The sequence below is a fragment of the Centruroides sculpturatus genome, unplaced genomic scaffold (assembly GCF_000671375.1).
Source record: "Centruroides sculpturatus isolate CEXI.00-Female unplaced genomic scaffold, Cexi_2.0 scaffold368, whole genome shotgun sequence".
NCBI classification, from domain to species: Eukaryota; Metazoa; Arthropoda; class Arachnida; order Scorpiones; family Buthidae; genus Centruroides; species Centruroides sculpturatus.
In genome coordinates, this window is record NW_019385149.1 from 107,864 (window position 1) to 131,482 (window position 23,619).

Below are 23,619 nucleotides of genomic sequence, written 5' to 3' on the forward strand. Positions count from 1 at the left end.
AAAGTAGTACAAAAAATATTTTAATTTATTCATTTAATATATGAACTCTGTTCCTATATCATTCTAAATTGTTAAACGTTAATAATGATTGCTGAGGATGGTCAAATGGTCAGATTTGACTAAATCTTTTTTTTTTTTTTGTTTGTTTAATAGGGGAAAAAATGTTTGCTTCTTGTTATAAATCAGTATGCTTATTTATCTGAATGATAGTTATTTTTACTAATGCTTTATATTTGGCAATAAAAACAAAATATCATAATAGATGGCTAACCAAAGGCACTGACACTCCCTAGCACTTGACGTCTGTCATATCTGAGACAATAAGACTTTCCAAAATACAAATGTAAAAAAATGAGAAAATTAATAAATTAAGTAGAATAAATTATTTTTTTTCAGTGAGAAAAATAAGAAAATAATTCTATACTGTATTGTGAAGGGTACCAACATTCAACTTGTTGGTGCAGCAGGAATCCTAGGTCTAGCCTTGATTTATAAAGTTTTCTATTATCTTTGAGATCTCTTCTTCCAATGAACAAATTAAACATCTCATTTCTCTTCTGTAAGAATGCTTGTGCTGCAATACTTCCTTCGTATCTTAGCTGAATTTAAATAGTGAAAGAAACAAATACTTGACTAATTCTTATAATTATAACTGCTTTTCTAATGTTATAATTCTTCCTAGAAATTCTTTTTCTTCTCATCTTTCTCGGTTTTTCTTTAAAGGCTTTCTTCCTTTTGAAGAGCATGTCTTTACCAGAATTTTGTGTGGGGTTCGGGGGCCGTAAAGGTTTATTACACACTTTTTAGGTAGAGTCCTGCTACCAGGTGTGTTTTATCGGNAGCTTAAGCAATGGCGACGTTGAACGGTGCACACTCTATAAGCAATCCTACAATTTTTTGTTTATAGCATAGTTTATACGGATTATTCCCAAAAAAATATACGTATTTTGGAAATGTTGAGTCGAATTAGTCTAGGAATCAATTAATTTTATGGAAGAGAAACCTTTCAAACAGCCGTAGTCTGTAAAGTGCATATGTGCCGGGCTTTGATTGGCAAGGACTTGTACAAAATCGATTCATAAAGAACGGAACGTATCTACCGTGTTATAGGGGGGTCGACTGTAATTAAATCCTCCACCACCAACACGTGCATAAATTTTAAAGAGGAGATGCTGTTGTCATTGGCCTGGCAAGAGTTAATTCACAACATGCTCTAATTCACCTGTCATACATGAACGGGTGAACTGGTTGCACATGCGCAACTTTATTTGTATAAATCCATTCGAACTTACGATTCGAACTCAAACTTTAAACGACATGTTGACCGAACGGATATCAAACATCTATCTAGAAACTGTTTGGAACCTGAAGCAGAGCCCAGATGGGGTTCAAAAACGTTTGTTTATCGATGTTTTTACATGATCACACCATAAATGGTTCTGGTACGTAAAATGAGGATTAACAGTTTAAGTCAATTTTTAAACAGTTTTCACAATATAAGTTAAGCCGGTTTCTTGAATTGTTGCAGGAAACAGTTTTTTAGAATGACTTCAGAAAATGAGATCAAGGTTCATCCTTTGACTAAAAATCCTTCAGCAGCATGGGAATCTTTTAAACCAAAGCAAACTGCATACAGAATAAAGCATTTACCCATAGATCTGCCTATCTCTCATAAAGCCATTCGTTTTGTCTGTATGTCTGATACTCATTCTCTGCTATCAAGAAGAAAATTTAAAATTCCACCAGGTGATGTATTTATACATGCAGGAGATTTCACTAGACATGGAGGATATAATGAAATCATTGAATTCAATAATTTTTTAGGTGAGTTTAAAATTATTCTAATATTGTCATATTTATATGTATGATATATAATTGGATTACTTCATAATTTAGGTAATCTCAGCCATAAACATAAAATAGTCATTGCTGGAAATCATGAACTGACATTTGATCAAAAGACTATTAGCAGTTTTGAAATTAAACAGGCAAAAAAAGCAACTGGACAAGATGTTCCATTAGACACTGCATACTTCAAGAATCTGCTAACAAATTGTATATATTTAGAAGACAGTTTGACAGAAGTATATAATATTAAAATCTATGGCACTCCATGGTAGGTTCGTTAATGCCAAACAATTTGTTTCTTAGGTATCAACGGAGAATTCTTTCATTTTAGGCAGCCAGAATATAATAATTGGGCTTTTAATCTACCACGCGGAAAAGAATGTCTGGAAAAGTGGAACATGATTCCATCTGGTGTAGATGTTTTAATTACACATACTCCACCAGTTGGTCATGGAGATCTTTGTATACTTGGAAGAAGAGTGGGATGTGTTGAGTTATTACAGACTGTTCAAAATAGAATAAAACCAAAATATCATGTTTTTGGTCACATCCATGAAGGTAAGAAAATTATTTATAGTATATCATTTTAATTATTAGAGTTCAATCAAAATTAAGAATCCAAGTTTGTAGTTATGACTGAATAAACATCAGGATGACCAGAGCAAAGTGATCAATAGTTTTATTGAAATAAAAAAAATGTGCATGGCCAAACATATTGAAATTTTACAATAATTGAATAGGGGGGTTCAAAGTAAAACTTCAGTTATGATCACCCTGTGATCATAATTGAAGTTTCATTTTGAACCCCCCTATAAAATGAAAAACTACTGGACCCAAATGTTTCCAAACCTGGAAATATTATAAAAGGTCGTGGGATTTTGTATCTTGCAAAAAATAATTAGTTCAAAAAGTCACCACCAGGGGAAATATTGTTTTATTCCTTTCCATCATAACACATTTTACAGTCATGGCAGTACATGTTCAATGTGCTTTCCACCATTTCCTGCAATCAGGTTAAAGAGCAATATTGCACTCTTCACAGTAGCTTGAGCATATCAGCTGGAATGTTACGAATATGCCACTGAATTGTGTCTTTCAGTTCCAACAAATGTCTTTATGTTGTTGCAATAAACTGTGCTTTTGAGATAACCCCTATAACCAAAAGTTAAGTGGATTGAGGTCTGGTGACTGAGGTGACCATGAAACAGGAAAGTGTCAACCAATAACCCTATTGTCCATAAAATGTTGCCTATTTTTCACATGTATCAATATGAGATGGAGCCCTATTGTGCATGAAAATCTTGCTGCCCAAGATGCCATGCTGTTGAAGATAGGGTACCATGAAACGTCTTAACATGGATTCATAGTGAGCAGCAGTTATGGAGCATGTGATGAGTCCTGCCACAGATTGTTCTTCAAATAAGAATGGTCCAATTTTGACACTAGCGATAAACCCACTTACAGTGAATTTAGGTAAACACAGTGGAATTTGATGAATAACAGTACACTTTTCTTGTGACCAAATCCTGCTGTTATATGAGTTGACAGCTCCATTTAGGTGAAATTTGGCCTCATCTGTTCATAAGATGTTCTATGAACAAGCATTTTCAATCTTCATTCATGCAAGGTATTGTAATGCAAAAGCATCTCTTTGAACAGGATCAGCAGGTTGAAGTTGCTAAACACATCTGATTTTGTAAGGGTAGTAATGTAGCATTTTACAAATGATTTTACATACAGTACTGAATGGCAGTTCCATATGCTTTGAAATGGCATGTATGCTGTAGCTCCTGTGTGCACTTTCCATGATTGCTTTACATGCAACAGATTCCTGAGTTTCTACAAGAACAGGCTTCGTTTCCTGTCGAGGTATGATGGATAACACACCTGTCTGTAGCTTCAAATTTTATCATTAATTTCTTCAAACCCAGAGCAGTAATTGGTTCTGTTCATAATCCTCTTAAGGCTCAATATTGTTTCAATGCGCTCTGTTCATTGCTATCACATTGATGGTAGCATTTCATGAGTGGAGCATGGTCTTTCAAAAATAAAGGCATTGCTGACTTGCAACAACTGAAAGCTCTGCCAAAATTCAGTTTTATAGCAGTAAAACCATTTGATGCACAATATGAATTTGCATAAACACTGGGGTGTTTATGCAAATTCCATAAAGTGCCATATTTCCCCTGGTGGTGACTTTTTGAACTAATTATTTTTTTGTAGGTTATGAAATCCCATGACCTCTTTTATATTATTTCCAGGTTTGGAAACATTTGGTCCAGTAGTTTTTCATTTTATAGGGGGTTTCAAAATGAAATTAAAAATTATGATCACTCTGTACTTTTCCTCTAGTGCATAGATCACCAAACTTTTTTCACACCAGGCCAGATAACTGAGAATGACAAGCGCAGGCCGCATAATCATTATGTTCAATATAGCACACTGAATACACAAAAACTAAAGACAACCAACATATTTGTTTACCAATACACAAACAAGATCACTGCAGCAAGTTCATAATTGCTTTTTTTTAAATTAAACTTCATTGCAGGTACCATACAAAAAGCGCTCCAATATCCAAAGTTGCAAAAAATTGCCAAATTTTTTATTTCACTGATTTATCTAAAAATTATATTACTGTCAGATGCAAAATTCAGATTTTAAGTAAAATGCCAAAAATTGGTTCAATAATTTCAAGTTTTCTACAGTAAGTTTATCTACAATCTATGATATTTCCATATAAATAATTATATTTTAGCTGATTTGTGGCACAGTACAGTGATGGGCCTTATGAACTGATCTCTCAGGCCTGATCCAGCCCACAGGCCGTAGTTTGGTGACCCCTGCTCTAGTGCATTGAATTGTTTCCCATCACTCTGGCAGAGTTTTAACACCATGATAACGGCCACCATGCTGGATCATGTTATTCAATGCAGTTTTGACTCATCCCAATTTTGATATCAAATACCCTTTATGGCAGCTTTTAGAGGTCTAAAGTAGTTGAAATCAAAAGGCTGAAGACCAGGGGCTGTATTCTGGTCATTGTCTCTTGTCTCTGAGAGATAGTGTCTACATCAAAAACCAGTTGCTGATTGGCTAATCGTTTGTGTCTTGAGAGATCATTGCATCACTCCAAACATGATTCTGGACAACTTTTTCTCTCAAAGATTCTCTCATCTCCCAGAGATGAGCTGTCTTTCAACCAGTCTTTCATCTGTTGCCTCAATTTTCTTATATCCAAAATGGACGACTGGATGCTACTCGTACTGTACAATTGCATTAGAGAACATTCATTATCTCAGAAAAGAAAATTTGAGAGAGATGATACTTCTGATTTTTTTTCCAGTGCCTACTCGGAAATGCCACTGATTCCATTTTTTTTAATGATCGTACATCAATTACTGAAGTATTGAATATGATGTTTATCTTATTTGTCTCTCTAAGTATTTTCCAAAATATTACCATCTAGTTTCTCCTTAACTAAGTATGTATGCTTTTTTAATTTAGGTTATTAAAATTTTTATTTGTTAAGAGACAATTTGACATTACAATCTGTAAAAGTGTTATAAAACAAAAAATATATGTTTGTCAAAATTACATGCTTTCCTTTCCATGTGATCTATAATGTTGTACTCTTTACTTTTGAGAATTTTACTATTTCATTGGTTAAAATTCTGTGATATGTTGCATGCACAGATTACCCAAACATGTATAATCAACCTAGTAGAATCATGATGTCAACAGTAAAGACGAGATTGTTATGAACAACCAGAGTCACCTCTGTCTTTGAGAGATGAATTTCATCTTTCGTTTTGATGTCATTCGTTTATGAAAGAAGAGACGAAAGATAAGTGACCAGAAAATGGCCCCAGGTAAATAGGTTGAATCCAAAGTGAAATTCTGTCATCTATGAAATAACCCTGAACCAATTTAGCAGTTTGGGATCTGGCATTGTCATGAACAATAATGGGACATAGTATGATGTTTTTACTTTTCTATTCTTCAATATAGTTCTTAATAAAGTCGTCATATATTTTGTCAGTCACATTGGTTTTATCAGGCAAGAGCCACCAAAAAGCAATTCCATGAAAATCTATAGCCATTAATTCTTTAAATACAAACTCAGTCAAATTTGGCCTTATGTGTTAAAAATGAAATTGGCCACTTGAAAAGTGGTTAGACCAGTTTTGCTATACAAGTTCCCCTTGTAGCCTGAGGATAAAAACAAATTAGTCATTAACAAAAGAGAAAGAGTGAGTTTTCAGAGCTTAATACTACGTTCGCACACAATCCACGACTCACTTCAATCTCGATTTACCTACAATCTGGATTGTGATTGTCGCTAGTCAAACGTTGTGCTGTTCACACAGGCAGTCCGCTTGAGAAGAACCTGGCTATTACACGCGATCATAAAACTGACATAACTACGCGGTAAGTCACAAACACCAACAAACAAAATGGAAGTTTTGGTTAGAAATAAATACTTTTTCTTGCCATACATATAATAATGATGTCAGTTGTCGTCTCCAGATGTCTTTTTTATTTCTCTGTTGATAGCCCAACACGTGTTCCACAGCCATCCTGTATTTTCTCGCACACGTGGGATTGTGGGATCTCTCTTATGACTGGATCTAGTTTCGAGAACTCTCTCCAGTCGATCGTGATTGAACCTTGTTTCAGTCGAGATTGAAACGGTCGAGAGTGTTCACACCACGGAACGGTCTCCAACCTTAGTCACAATCTAGATCGAAATGCTTGGTGCGAACGTGGTATAAAGAGTTAACATGTAAATCTCTATATTCTTGGCCAGGACAGAAGTACAGTTACAAACTAATGGGATTTTGAACTATCTGAGTTCAAATTAACGAGGATTTCCTGTATATATTTTCAAAGAGATTCATTTCTGCTATCTGTGCAATGAATCTTTTTTGTACATGTACAGTTCATTTGAGAAATATTATTCCATCATACAGTGAAAGATGAATATTACATTAAAATTACAATTATATTAAAATTCAAACTATCTAACATGCATTCTTAGTCCCACAAATGAATACATTTTGCATTGCTATAGGAATCTCTCATTTTTCAAATTCTCAAAATTCTTTAAATTACTTGGATTATAATTATTGTAAATATTATATTTATGTATTTAATAATTTAAAATTGAAATTTTTTAAAAGTTGTGTAAATGTAATGTTTAATTTAATTTAACAGAGATAATTTATTTTAAGTAAAATAGTCAAACTTCCTCATAAGGTTTTGTTAAATTGAATTAAAAGTTTCCATTAAATTGAGTTCGGTTCAATCAACAGTATAGGTGAAATAGCAAAAACTAATGTTGCATTGTTAAGAAAATATGTACAGGAATTTAGATGCAAGACATTAAAACAAATGGAAAAATTCTGAGATGTGAGAAAAATTCTGTAAATGTAAGTGAGAAATCATTTCCTGCTAAATGATGATTCAAGTGTTGAAGCATGTTGAAATGTCTGTATATAAAGTATAAAACAATTGATCACAGGAAAGTTCTAATTGCTCACAGGAAATTCTAATTGCTCACAGGAAAGTTCTAATTGCACTTTAGTAGAGTTCATGACTTAACCATTTGACCATCCAACCATCTAAAGTGGCAGCACTGCTTTAGAGCAGCCAGGATCAAATCTGGATAGGTTAAAAAAAACTCCAGGAATTTTTTGGGGGTGATCCATCCCTATCCCTCATCACCAGCTGTCCCATTCTGGGCCTGATTGAACCTGTAATAAGTTTGCCAAAACTATCAGGTTTGCACTAAATTTACAATTAATTATTTAATAAAATTTACTTATGCTCACCATTTTGTACAGGGTTATAAACAAAAATGTACTAATACTGTCAACCAATGATATAGTGATTGGACAAGGGAACTAGGTCAACCTAAGTAATCTTCAATCATCATCTAAATGATTTCTATATAGAAAAATAATTGAAAAATAAATGCATTAATGATTGATTAGCTAGCATTGAAAGTTATAAAATTTTATTAAACATGTACCAGGTTGTTCAATAAGTTTTGTCGTTCGATAAGAAAAACACGATTTTTTGGTTTGAAATATGTTTTATTATTCAATATAATCTCCCTGAACTTCAATACACTTGTTCCAGTGATCTTCTAATTTGTGGATTCCATCCCTAAAGTGAGAATCCGGAAGACTGTCGAAATACGCATCCACGGCTGCTATTACCTCTTCGTTCGATGAAAATCGTTTCCCACGCATGAATTTTTTTAGATGTGAGAACAGCCAGAAGTCAGAGGGAGCTAAATCTGGCGAATAGGGAGGATGTTGCAACAATTCGTATTTTAATTTACTGATTTTCGCAATGGTTTTTTGAGCTGTGTGAGAGGGGGCGTTGTCTTGATGAAAAATGATTTTTTTCTTTTTTAAACCAGGTCTTTTCTCACGAATTTTTACATCTAGCTGGTCCAAAAGGTTACAATAATAATCTGAGTTTATTGTTTTACCAGTTTGGAGGTAATCCACAAACAAAATTCCTTTTGCATCCCAAAAAACTGATGCTAACACCTTCTTGGCCGATTTCTGGACCCTAACACGCTTCGGAGCCGAAGTACCGGGTTCACACCACTCTTTAGCCTCTTGTTTTGATTCAGGATCATGGTGGTAGACCCATGTCTCATCCATAGTGATGAAACGACGCACAAAATCCTTTTTATCCTTTCTAAAACGCTCCAAATGTTGCTGAGAAAGTTGCATTCGAATGTGTTTTTGTTCCATAGTTAACGAATGCGGCACCCATTGTGCACACAGCTTTCTGTAACCCAAAACTTCGGCCAAAATATTGCTCACACTGCCTAACGAAATCCCTAGGGCTTCTACTAAATCTCTCTCGGTTAATCGACGATCTTCCAAAACCATATGCTGTATTTTTGCTACGATTTCTGGTGTTGATGCACTTTTTGGACGCCCTTCACGTGGATCGTCTTCAAGACTCGTACGACCACGTTTAAATTCAGCAACCCATCTTTCTACTGTTCTGATTGAAGGTGAAGAGTCCTTATACACTTTTAACAATCGTTCATGAATTTGTTTTGGTGCTACACCTTCCAAAAATAAGAATTTTATCACTGCACGATATTCGATTTTTTCCATCGTAAAAAAATACAATGACACGTCGACTTTGAACAGCTGCAAATATACAATGAGTTGACGGATCTACTTGAAACTTGACACGTGTTTATGAAATAGTAGTACTATTTATAGAATAATAAAGTGACGCTCCTAGTAGCGCCACCTCTTATCGAACGACAAAACTTATTGAACAACCTGGTAATTTTATTTGTAATTGACTTCAATGCATATCTGTGTGTAACATTATTATAAAATATGTTTTGTGATGTCAATTTTCAAATCCATTGTTATCTATTGTCATATGTTTATACTCTCCCACATAAAAAGTGTGATATAATAGATGTTAATCAGATTTTCTCACATTTAAAAATAAATACTGCAACACCATATACAGGGTGTCTATAAAGTCCATGTTCAATTTAAAAAATTTATAACTACATAATTTCTCTATCACAAATACTAATAGAATGTATTGGAAATAAGAAAATCTACAGTGTATATATATATATATACATTGAAGTGCCCAAAAGTCATGCGATACTGCCTAATATCTTGTTGGACCTCCTTTTGCTCGACATGGCATGGACTCAACAAGTCGTTGAAACTCCCCTGGAGAAATATTTCGCCATGCTGCCTCTATAGCCATCCATAATTGGGCAGGTGTTGCCGGTGCAGGAGTTTGTGCACAAATAGACCTCTTGATTATGTCCCATACATGGGTTCATGTTGGGTGATCTAGGTGGCCAAATCATTCGTTGGAATTGTCCAGAATGTTCCTCAAACCATTCGCAAACAGTTATGGCCCAGTGACATGGCACATTGTCATCCATAAAGATGCCATCCTTGTTTGGATACATGAAGTCCATGAATGGCTGCATGTGGTCTCCAAGTAGCTGAACATAACCATTTCCTGTCATTGTTTGGTTCAGTTGGACCAGAGGATCCAGTCCATGCCATGTAAACACACCCCACACCATTATGGAGCCACCACCAGCTTGCATAGTGCCTTGTTGACAACTTGGGTCCATGGCTTCATGGGGTCTGTACCACACTCAAACTCTACCATCAGCTCTTACTAACTGAAATTGCAACTCATCGGACCACGCCATGGTTTTCCAGTCATCTAGGACCAACTACCATTCCATGTTCAAAGTCTGTTAATTCTTGTCATGTAGCCATACTCGAGTCAGAAACCTGTTCACACGAATCACTGGCAGACAAATGACAGTCCGCCAATGCACTGCCCATTTATACATTTGGTATGCGATACTACTGCCATCTGTATCTTTGCATATTGCTATCCCATGACTTTTGGCACTTCAGTGTATTTTTGTATTGTGTTATTGTATTTTATTAAGTTTCCACATATCCACCATCATTAATAATACAAAGGGTAATACAGTTTTGTAGTTCTCTAAAGTTTAGAAAAATTGTTAAATTATTGTGTTGAAGAGTTACTAAATAACAATATATATTAAAGTTACTAAATAATTTTACTTAAGACTAGGTATGGTACAGTACATTAAGCTTTCTAATACTTTTTACAGATTTTTTCTATCACAAATACTAATAAAGTTATAAATTTTTTAAATTGCACCCAAAGTATAAAGCTGTCACATACAATAGACTTGCTGTCCTGAACTTTTTAACATATAGAACAATTAGCCACATTTTTTTCTTGCAGTTTTGTAAATTTCTATCCCCTTTAGAGAAGGAGACTCCTTCTCCTTGCATGGAAGCTGTTCTACAAAGTTAAGTCTTGCAACCCTCTCCCCTCCCTTTCTCTCATATCACCCCTCTTAGTACATAGACAACAATCATCTATCCAGAGTAATTTTCTGTTTGTTTTAACAGCTGCATTCAAACTGCAAAGGTCTTTTAGCCTTTTAACACAGGTGAAAACATCTGTTTTTATGTAGTTTTGTAGTTTCTTGCTAGATTTTGTGTGTAGTGCAAGTACGTACATTGAATTTTAACCTACAAATTTTAGTGTATATTGCTGGTGCTCTTAACATGCATAATCATATTTCAGACATTTTATCATGCATGTATGCATGTGCATATATTGTAATTTTAAATGCATATAAATCTGGCTCTCAGTTGTAAATTTACAAAAAATATACTTATAAAACTCCAATTATCATTAACCCAGCACTCCTTGCAGTCAGATTTGTAATGCTGTTACTCGAGGGTGAGTGCTGTGCTCACCCTACATATTTTCATATTAGTAAAATTTCTCAAGACAATTCATTAAAATGTGTATTATTCATAACAAAACTTCCTGATCTTAATGTTTATTTTATTTTACTTTACTTCAGTTAGAATACATTAAAAGTAATTTCAATATAGAAACAGAAAATTGATATCTAACAATAATTTTAAATATCATATTTCTGTTTTTATCAATCTGTAAACTTAATTATAATTTCTATTCAAGTTCTGAATCTGTTTAGTCTGGATTTTTAAAATTGTATTGTTTGCAGATTGTTATGTGATGTCTGTAGATCGATGCAATAGACTACATGTTATGCTCTTGGATGCTGTTTTTCTTTTTTGGGCAATATGCACACTTTTCTCTTGATACTGATGTTGCCTATGGAGGATCTCGTTTCTTTCTCAATAATTCCAGGATTTTCATACATAGATCCTCACTCTCTTTGCAAGGAAGGAGCCTACATTTTCTTCCTCAGACTCCTCATCAAGCTATTTTATCACATTTTATGATAATATGTATATACCATACATTTTGTACTATATACCATACTATAATTGTGATGTATTACAACACATCACAATTAGAATAGTACCACTTCAAATAAAGACACAGTGTAGCACTCACCTGAGAGTAATCCAAACTTGTCCAACATGACAAACAAAGGCAGCACTGAAAGTATCAACGATGACTATTATTTCTGATTCTGGTATCTTGTTGAAGGGGATTCTCAGGTAGAAAGGTACACAAGAGTTTGGCTTCTTGGAAGTTTTGTGGCCAGAGTTACAAGCATTTTAAAATGAAAGGTGAGCACAGTGCTCACCCTCGAGTAATGGCAGGTTAATCATTCTTATCTTCAAGTAATTAGGCATTTTTTAAGTGGTCTTCACACTATTGGCTCAATATATAGTTGATAACATGAAATCATTATAAATTGCTGGCATTTCTTTCTTTAATTTTACACAAGCTGTTGTTAAAGGAAGTAGCAAACAAAGATAATGAATTGTTTGTTTGTAAAATGTTAACTTTTTATAATTATTATGTCTTCATATTTTAACGTCAAAGTCAATAAATAAAGCCAAATTAACACTAATCATTATTTTATTCATTTCCCTCATCAGTTGTTTATGAAATATTAGTTTAGGCGAGTCTTAAAGTGAATTCTACTGTATATTAATATAGAAGACTCATAACCAAATATTGTTAATTTCATATGATTATTGATTTCTGTTTCTGTATGAAATAAAATTTTGATATTATATTTGAATTTTATATAATTTTTAGAAAAGTAAAACAAAAAGTAGTACAAAAAATATTTTAATTTATTCATTTAATATATGAACTCTGTTCCTATATCATTCTAAATTGTTAAACGTTAATAATGATTGCTGAGGATGGTCAAATGGTCAGATTTGACTAAATCTTTTTTTTTTTTTTGTTTGTTTAATAGGGGAAAAAATGTTTGCTTCTTGTTATAAATCAGTATGCTTATTTATCTGAATGATAGTTATTTTTACTAATGCTTTATATTTGGCAATAAAAACAAAATATCATAATAGATGGCTAACCAAAGGCACTGACACTCCCTAGCACTTGACGTCTGTCATATCTGAGACAATAAGACTTTCCAAAATACAAATGTAAAAAAATGAGAAAATTAATAAATTAAGTAGAATAAATTATTTTTTTTCAGTGAGAAAAATAAGAAAATAATTCTATACTGTATTGTGAAGGGTACCAACATTCAACTTGTTGGTGCAGCAGGAATCCTAGGTCTAGCCTTGATTTATAAAGTTTTCTATTATCTTTGAGATCTCTTCTTCCAATGAACAAATTAAACATCTCATTTCTCTTCTGTAAGAATGCTTGTGCTGCAATACTTCCTTCGTATCTTAGCTGAATTTAAATAGTGAAAGAAACAAATACTTGACTAATTCTTATAATTATAACTGCTTTTCTAATGTTATAATTCTTATAATTATATAATTCTTATAATTTATTCTTATAATTCTTATAATTATAAGAATTATAATTTATAATTCTTATAATTATAACTGCTTTTCTAATGTTGTCTGCCTTCCTAGAAATTCTTTTTCTTCTCATCTTTCTCGGTTTTTCTTTAAAGGCTTTCTTCCTTTTGAAGAGCATGTCTTTACCAGAATTTTGTGTGGGGTTCGGGGGCCGTAAAGGTTTATTACACACTTTTTAGGTAGAGTCCTGCTACCAGGTGTGTTTTATCGGACACATCACTGTTTGTGATGAAATGGATGATTAAGGCGCGAGAGTAAGAGCCACTCCGAAGTCCAGGAATGAGCCTCTCAGGAGGAAGAATGCAGAGTCAGATATAACCAATTTAAGGACATTTATTAACATAAACGAAAGTTTAGAACAAAATTATAAAACCTGATTTTGGAAATTTGCCTATTTTTATCTATACAATGAGGAGGGTACCTAACAGGGTATTTGAATTCATGCAACTCACACCATACCAGGTAAACAAGATGGCTTCTCTTGTGACGTGGACCTGATGGCCAAGACTGCAGAGGTTTCTGGTGTTCGCTGCACTTCGTCTCATGCTTGCTCATTTTTGAGCTCGTCCTCTCTTGAACCACTCTTGCTCTGGTGCTCATCTGATCTCACTCTCTGGTTCTCTGCCTTTCTCTCTGATTGTGACTGTGACTCCAACTCTTTCTGTGACTGCATCTGCAACTCAACTGCCTTTCTCTGGCTGGAGCTGTCTCCAACTGCTAACTATCTCACTGTCTCTTTCTGCCTTTCTTTGACTGGACCGTGTCTCCATCTCTAACTGAACTTTCTCTGGTTGGAGCTCTCCTTTTAAACCCTTTCAGCATGAGAAAGTTTATCAGGTGATGATTCATTGACAGTGTTATCATTGTAGCTGAGGCAGTGTTTTCTTATTTGGTGATGACATCGAGCTTTCGTAAGGTCATCTCTGAGGGTGTTTTCTTATTTGGTGATGACGTCAAGCTTCCATAGAGTCATCTCTGAGTTGACATGACTCATCTTTGTCATTGTTTGTTCATTGATTGCTTTGATTAAGTTCTTCATGTAAACATTGCCGAAAACAAAGGGGAGTGCAATGTTCCCCATTTCTATATATATTTTTGATTATTTAATTGTTCCTTCCTCTTTTCTTTGGCACGTTGTGAGATTTCTGATAGTTGGATAATAAACTGTTTTATTCTAATTAATTTAAGTTGATATTAAAATTTGGAAAGGGGTCCCTAGATTGGTAAAATAGGCAAATTTCCTCCTACAACTTCGGTTGTTATTTAATATACAGTTAAGGTTCATGCGAATACATAATTAAAAAGGATATAAAGTAAATAAACAAAAATTATTACAAATAACAGTTTACAAATATATGTATATATATATATTTTTTTTTTGGAGGGGGAAGTGGTGGTCTTCACATTTGTATAATTTATAGACATTTTATGTAGTCTTAAGCTTTTGATATTTTACAGGGTTTTTGTTGTTTTCTGATTGTTTTTAATAATTCTTTCTATAAGTGCATTGGTGTTTTGTTAGGTATGAACTTTTATTGAATGAAAAGCCCTGTGAAACACCGGCATTATTTTGTAGATAACCACAAAATAATGCTTTCCTTAGGTATGGTCTAAAGAACTATTGATAAACTCCAGTGAAGATCAATATGATCCCACTTTATTATCAATTTTTTTCCCTTCATTCACAATCAAGTCTTCCATTTGTAGTACAGAGATCATAAAGAGTAGGTGTTCATAGGTCTGTGGGAGAAAAATATTGGGCAAATGTCAACAATTTGGTATATTTACTATTCTGTGTATGCAGAATAGTAAATAAGTATAAAATATTGTTTTAAAATTCAACCACTGCTGTCCCCTTAGAAAATTTATGTAATATGCACTTTAACAAATTTTGGAAGTTAAGAAACAAAGTGCAATAATTTTATTTTCACATTTGTAATTGAATGAGAAATTGATGATTACAAGAATTTAAAAAATAATTCGTAATCAGGCAAAGTGAGCACCATGACTATTTACCTGTCAAAAAATTACAAAAGGAGTTACAAAACATTCTTTGCATCTGAAATTTGTTAGATAATATATGTAATATGCACATAGAGGAAACAATAGTTGTTTGAGGTTTTCCCAATAGTTCTTTCTACAGAGAGCTTTGAACATGTACTCTTTAATTATTATTATTATTATTTTGGTGATAACATTTCCTCTCAGGAACAACTTGTCAAGTTCATTTCTATTAATTACTTGTGGCATGCTAAACAATTTTTTGAACAGTTTTAATGGATTCATCTTTATTCTACATCCATTGGCATAGATGTTACAGATACGAAGACCTTTATGATAAGCTATAATATCTAATTCTTTCAATCCTTAAATTTTTCATTTCCTTCTTTGTAATACAGTAGAGCGTCGATTATCCGAAAGTCACTCATCTGAAACGTCAATCATCCGAAAGAATTCCAGTTGGCAAAGTTAAATTTTCGCCAGTGCTGTGGCACTGCAATCTTTGGCTATGACTTATTACTCAAATATTTTATGTTTTTGATACTAAATTAACATCTGAAGTATAATTTTTTATTGTTTTTATATTTTTCAATATATTTATTTTGTTCGTACAAAATAAAAAAAAAATAATTTTTAACGATACAATAGTCTTCAGTAGGAANACCCCTAGGGGTACGTGTACCACAGGTTGGGAATCGCTGCTCTAGTGGATTTCCCTATCATGGACACTTTTATACAGTGGTATGATATAGCCAACAATTACATACAAAGGAACCTGCTCAGTTGCTACATGGGGTCATATATACTAGTTTCACATCACATACACACATATTGTGCTTAAAAACTATCTTAATCCTATATTCCTAACCTACTTAATCCTAGAATAGAGAAATTAGAGAAGGAGAAGAAAATCCTAAAAAGAAATAAGTTTTCAGGAAAGGGGTACCCGTTGCTCCATATGTCTTTTGATGAATACTTCCAAAGTTAAGTTTCGGAATTCTTTTAAAGTCCACTACTATCTCTTCTTTTCTTTCCATCAAAGGTCTACCTTAGTTATCTACAGACAAGTATTCTCTGTCTTGCCTCTCTTGGCCCATCATTGTCCTTATTTGCTAACCATATGTCCCAGCAGTTGCACCTGGTAGCTCCAACACTGCTCTCACGACTCGGAGCTCGTTCGCAAGTCCTTCTCCTTCGGTGTATTGGCAAAAAAGGTATCTCAACCACATAGAATTTGCCCTCAATGCCTCCTCCTCCCTATTGTTTATCGCCCACACTCTCAGAAGTGGGGTAGGGATAGAAAGTTCTTAAAGTCAGGAAACAAAGAACAAAAGAAAATGTCTAGGTTCAAAAGGAAAATAAGAAAAAAAATTATAAACAAACTTACTAACTATACATGAACTATGGCATCATGCCAACTTCAAATTTAATTCATTGCAGAAGGCTGTTTGAACTTTGAATTGTTTGAAGTCTGGATTAATTTTTCTCATTAGAAATAATGGAAAGTGAATTAATCCATTCTCAGACCCTAAATAATATCTATTTTGATAAACTTATACAACAAATAGATATAATTTAAGGTAAAAATAACAAAATTAAATGCCCTAAATCAGTGTTTCTCAACTTTTTTAAGCCCAAGGACTAGTAAAATGTCTGAAAAAATTTTACAAACCACTAAGTTACATTAAGCCTAATTTTTTTTAAAACTATGTGGGTATTACAAATATTTGCAACTTATTGTTCTATTTATAGATCTAATATGTGTGATATATGGAGCATATTTTGAATACATGGAAACATAATTAATTAAATTGGAAGTAAATTATTAAAAACAAATCATCATTAAACAGTTTTTATCCATATTAATTTTGAGTCTACCTGTTGACTACCTGTTCCATCATTGCAGACTGCAGGTTAAGAAACACTGCCTTAGAAAAATGGTTTATTTCCAATCTGTTAAGACAAATTTTAGTCCATAAAATGAGGATTATTTCACTATTCATCACACCGGATTTACTAAAAATTATGTACCAGAACCATTTACGGTGTAATCACGTAAAAACATCGATAAACAAACGTTTTTGAACCCCATCTGGGCTCTGCTTCAGGTTCCAAACAGTTTCTAGATAGATGTTCTATATCCATTAAAAATCCATTCGGTCAACATGTCGTTTAAAGTTTGAGTTCGAATCGTAAGTTCGAATGGATTTATACAAATAAAGTTGCGCATGTGCAACCAGTTCACCCGTTCATGTATGACGGGTGAATTAGAGCGTGTTGTGAATTAACTCTTGCCAGGCCAATGACAACAGCATCTCCTCTTTAAAATTTATGCACGTGTTGGTGGTGGAGGATTTAAATATGTGCATAGCCTCTAACCATTTGAGGTGTTCAATGGGAGGTGAATCGTGGAGGAGATTGGCCTGGGAGAAGTTCGCTACTATATCAGGGTCGGTTACATACATAGCGAGGGCCATGGAAGTTCTTCTGTGCCAAATATCAGCTAGATGCTCTTGTATTCTGACACCCAAATATCGTTTAGTGGAGCTTATACATATCAGGTTCCTATCTCACCTGTTGTCCTTCAAAGGGATACTATAGGTTCCAGGGCGTCTGGTGGGGTTAGGAGGGTCCTTTCCATTACGTAAGATGTTGAAAATAGGACACCTTCTAAAAGCGAGACATAGCTGACGTTTGCTGGCAACCTTAGCGTATAGAGATTTTAAGTACGGATTGTATGTGATGGCAATTCGTTCTATGTCCTCCGGATGGCTGTCCCCAAATTGTTCTGATTCCCGTGCATTTTCTGAATATATACGTTGCTGATGTATTAGCTTATGTACAGTATATGCTTATGATACCCGTGTTGGGCGGCTAAGCTGAGTATGTATGCTAGTTCAGTATCCCGAGTCTGGATGTTAGACAAATGCATAAATGGCTCTTTTGATTAATGTTCTAAAGGCTGCAGTCTTATATGTGCTTGGATCACAGGACCCAGCAGGAATATATGTGATCGGAACAATTTCCAACAGCCATCCGGAGGACATAGAACGAATTGCCATCACATACAATCCGTACTTCAAATCTCTATACGCTAAGGTTGCCAGCAAACGTCAGCTATGTCTCACTTTTAGGAGGTGTCCTACTATTTTCAACATCTTACTTAATGGAAAGGACCCTCCTAACCCCACCAGATGTCATGGAATCTATAGTATCCCTTTAAGGACAACAGGTGTGATAGGAACCTGATATATATATATAGGCTCCACTAAACAATCTTTGGGTGTCAGAATACAAGAGCATCTAGCTGATATTTGGCACAGAAGAACTTCCATGGCCCTCGCTATGTATGTAACCGACCCTGATATAGTAGTGAACTTCTCCCAGGCCAATCTCCTCCACGATTCACCTCCCATTGTACACCTCAAATGGTTAGAGGCTATGCACATACAGTCAACCCCCCCTATAACACGGTTTCCTATAGTTTGGATTCCTATATGACGGCGAAAAAACTGCAACGGTATCCGTACAAACATGGTAAAAAAACTCCTATAATTCCGTAAAACGTCATCNATGTCAAGATGGGATAAATTAATATATTTTTTCGTACATAATCGGTTATCCGAAACATCGATCTTCCGAACAACCCCAGTCCCCAATTGATTCGGATAATCAACGCTCTACTGTATTCAATGATGAACTTATAATGTCAATATCCATTGTTTCATTAGTCACCATTATGCCTGACAGTCTGTCATAAACTCATTGCACAAATCATTTGTGTTTCATCATACAAAATATGGATCAAAGATCCCTCTCTCTGAAGAACATTGAAATAGGAATGAAGTTTTGCAAATATCAGTCTTCAAAATTCTTTAACTTTTTGTAACAATTTTGTATCATTATTAGGCCACACTTTTTTTTATACAGTAACAGTATTGCCTAAGAATGACACTGTAGATTGATCCTGTAGTCAAATGAAATGTAGTAGTATTCCAGAATTTGCTTCATCTGAACAGTTTCATTCCAAAATTTCAAATAAATATCCAGCATCTGTAGTTTTGTCAAAATTCAGATTAAAGCAGTAGGTTAATGACTTTTTATGATTTGTTGTGTTATATTTAAGAAGGAAATCAGTATGTACTATTCAGTTTTGTATAGCTGATCTCTTATAATACCAAATATCTTAAAATCCTGTAATTGATACTGACTTCAAAAAATTTTTTGGAAACCAATAGAATTTTCAATATTTCCTAATAAAATAATAGTTGAGTGTATATTTTGGGGAAAAATACTCCCATACAGTTAGTGGTCCCAGTTGTCCTAAGAGATTAGCTATCTTTTGCAAATTGGCAATACCAATTGGCCAGTTTCAATACCAAAACTTATAAATCCCATTTTTAACATCATGCACCATATTGAAGGAACATCCTTGCAGAAAATATGATGGAGCAAGATCAGGGCTGTATGCTGGGTAAGGCAAAACTTTGATCCTCTAACTTTTCTTGGGCCATTCTGGAATGGTGTGCCAGAGCATTATTGTGCTACAGCAATGTACACTTGATTAAAAGTAGTGTTGGATAGTGAGTGTGCAGGACTTTCAAAGACTTTTTCCAGTTGCTCAGCTTAGAGGTTGCCATCCACAGCCCAGCCATTATGAGCCAGTTTCCAATGTACTGGGCCATCCAAATTCCACCAACAGCTGTTTAGACCAAGGCTTGTCTACGAGGCTGGTTCTGCCTCTTCAATTCTACAAACACTAATCAGGTGCAGTTGTCTTCTTCATTAGGCCTGGGCCTTCAATTTGGTAAATTTTTTCTGCTGCTACTCTTGCACAGAATCCTTGTTTCCAGTAATGACACAACATGCCTTAAATGATGAGTTTTTTGTCAGTCATTCTTTGTTGTGGAAAACAAAATTCACCAAAGGAATGAACTCAACAGCTCTATAAAATTGTTGTGTTCTTTGATGATGCAAATACAGCTTGTTTGCATTCACAGAAGTTTTGCCAGTGCTAGATCTTTTTCACGAGTGTTGTCAGTGTCTGGGAACTTTTGAATTACCCTGATAATTCATAAAGCAGAGAGATCTGAAGATGTGATCAATTTACCAGATTTTGATTATATATATTTTATTTTTCAAAATTAAATTTTTTAAGCATCATTTATTCTTTTGTTAGGATGTTGTATTATTATTACTCTCTTCAATCACTTTAAATAATCAACCTGATAACAGGACTAAAATATAAACTTTTAATTTATTACTTAGTAATAAACCATCAATAAATAAAATGGTCAGTCATATTTATTTCAGTTTTCACATTTGGAATATTCATTATTTCTTTTATATGATGTAGAAAATTAGAAGTTTCATATATGGATAGTTCAAATTTTTATATCAAGATCAGAAAACTATATTAATAGGCTGATATACATTAATGTACAGACATTACCTTCCTCTTTTTGCCAAGAATGTGTTCCCATTGATTTCAGATGATACTATGAGCATGGAACAACAATGAATCATAAAATTTCTTGTAACAAATTCAAACTGCTTACAATCTGTACCAAATTTCAGTCATACTTGGGGAACAAATGGTGTGCTAAATTTATTGATACTTAATCTCAATCTCTGTATGAATGAGGCAAACAAATCCCCACAGACATATTCAGCTGACCATTGACAGAAAAAAAATCAACTGCATCAAGTAAATTTTCCTGGAAAACAAAAATATCAAAAGAACATGAAATTACTGCTGTTATCAATATCAGTGTTGGTAGTATTGAAACAATCATTTAAGAACATTTACCAATCAGAAAAGTGTCTTTACAATGGGTATCCAAAGCACTGGCTTTTGATTATAAGACAAGTGTATGTTGATGTCTAAGGAATATTTCCAATACTTTGAACCTACATCTTTGCATTTCATTATTTCACTCCCTGAAAGCAAAGAATGGTGCCACAAAGATTCACCAGTACCCAAGGAATTCAAGGTATTTCCATCAGTATATGTTTTTTAGGATGCTAAAGGTGTTGTCATGGTGTCTTTTCTGGCACTGATGCAACAATCAATGCACATTATTATTCTGCATTTCTGGAAAAAAGTTAGTGCAATCCACAAAATATCTCATCAGAGAAGTGACACTCATCTTACTACATTACAAGTTTGGCAGAAACTTTGATAGTTTCAAGGAGCAACTGAGGATACCAAGTCTTTGTCCAGATTAACAGTCCAAACTGATGAAAATCATTTGGAGCTAAGAGAACATCAAGGACTTAATTTGTTACATATTTTCTCCTACAGAATTATGTAGTGACTGGCTAATAGCAACAAGAGAGCATCCTAGTGCTAGAATTTATGCTAGGGTTGCCAACTGCACCTTTTTGACTTTAAAATGCTAGGTTTAAAATGATTTCTTCAGGCTGTGTTTACATCATTTTTATCCAGATTATTGCTGGTTTTGAAATAAAATAAGTTATGCCTTTCAGGTTAAACATCTTCAATCAATTAAAATATTTTAATTGTGCTTGCAACATGCACAAAGCCAAAATTTCTGGCTTTGCTGAGAGCAGGCAGAATTGAACTGTTTAGCAAATGCTCCTGATTTTACGCCTAAAGCTGGATTTAAGTTCTTGCACATAGTGTCTAGCATGCAATGGAATGCTACATAGCATCAAAATTCATGAAATGCTAAATGGAAGAACTTAAGCCAGATTTTAGTAGTAGATAAGTGTGTGTACATATATACGTAATGTATTTTAATATTTGGATGATGATGAATGATTTTTTTAAAAAATGTTTGTCCATTTACAACCAACCATTACGGTATGATCTTTTTCTCTATAAAAGCAATTTAAGACATTATTCAACTTGCACACTTATTTTCACTATTACAGTTGGTACAAAGAGATATGTAAAGCCTACAGGTTGCACCTTGAATTACTTTTTTAAAACTGCAAATTAAATAGTATTAGTTTCTTGTGGGTTTTTTTTACCATATCAAGTTTATATGCATATATAATCATATTAACAAGTAATTTTAATGTTGTACTGATTAAAATTATGATTTTGAGTAATTTTGTTAAAGATGAAAATACATCTCATTTCAAAATCATCATATATCCAGGTTACCTGGAGATAAGAGTTTTTGTAATCAGAGTAATCCTATCATCAATCATCATATGTACTTTCTCCAACATTTTGGAAAGGCTTGATGCAAATGGAAAATCAAAAACACCACATGGTAGTACAATATCTAAACATTTTTCTGATGGGGGACAAATGCAAAACATTATTAAATCTTCAATAAATGACAAGGATGGTAAAAAATGTGTTTTTCTATTGATTGTTTTTGTATATTAGGTGGGCAGGAACTGATAAGAGATCCTGAGAAATTAATAATTTTGCTTTTTTTTAATGTAGGTTATGGTATAACTACAGATGGGAAAACTATCTTTGTCAATGCATCAACTTGTAACATCAGCTACGAACCAGTCAATCTCCCAATCATCTTTGACATCATTCTGCCTAAAGATCAAACTAAAGAATGACATTAAATAATTTAGAATTGTAAACAATGTTTTAAAATAATAAATATTTAATTGTATATAATTTAAATAGATTTTATTTATATATAGTGGAAACTTGATTTTCCAAACTTGATGGGACCAGGGGTTATTCAGATGAAATTTCAGATAATCCAGAAACTTTGCTTGATTACATAAAAACAAATGTAAACATTTATTTTCATGAACGATAATTATGGTATTTACTTGCATGTAATATATTAGATTTATGACCTAGTTTTGTAGCATTAAAATTGACAGATGACTGAACTCCACGTAACAGTCGTATATGCCACTATAGTGTGATGTATTTTACTCTCTTTTTTTAGGATCATCAAGTTTCTACTGTGTATATAAAATTTTGTAGCATACAAACTTATGAATAATAAAATTTTTTTTCAACAAGTATGCATTTTCTTAAAAAAATAACAACTTAGTTCAACAAAAGCCCTTTTATTTTGGACATCAGATTTTAGAAATGTAAATTACATTCAAATTTATCCAGTTAAAGCACACATCAATTGCATAAAAATGTTTATCTATAAATAAAGAAAATTTAGAAATTATAAAATGCATTATTAAACATATCAGATATTCAAACTACAAAAAAGAATAAATGAGGTAACATTAAAATTTCCCTTGAAGATTGATTTTTGAATTGATTTTATCCCTGAAAGAACTAGAAATTGAGGTGTGGTTGGCAAAAAGTACTGTCAGACAGCACGTTTGCAGCAATAGGTTTCTACTTATTAATTCAAAACTTTTCACAAACTTTAAAGACTAGCATTTCAATGGAGCATGTTCAATAATATTATAGATCACATGTTACATTCTT

General features: G+C 33.6%; 1 protein-coding gene across 2 annotated transcripts; it reads left to right on the forward strand.

The window, feature by feature from the left end:
* The first annotated feature begins 1,467 nt into the window (after positions 1 to 1,467).
* Positions 1,468 to 23,189, forward strand: LOC111635458 (UPF0046 protein T07D4.2-like). Of its 2 annotated transcripts, none has more exons than XM_023380418.1 (4): positions 1,468 to 1,824; positions 1,897 to 2,116; positions 2,180 to 2,406; positions 22,642 to 23,189. In XM_023380418.1, exons 1-4 carry the CDS (start codon positions 1,545 to 1,547, stop codon positions 22,767 to 22,769), a joined length of 855 nt encoding a protein of 284 aa, XP_023236186.1. In that variant the 5' UTR covers positions 1,468 to 1,544; the 3' UTR covers positions 22,770 to 23,189. The 2 variants fall into 2 exon arrangements, with proteins under 2 accessions (XP_023236186.1, XP_023236187.1); XM_023380419.1 differs by having other exon boundaries at positions 1,472 to 1,824; positions 1,897 to 2,055; positions 2,152 to 2,406.
* The last annotated feature ends 430 nt before the right edge of the window (positions 23,190 to 23,619 follow it).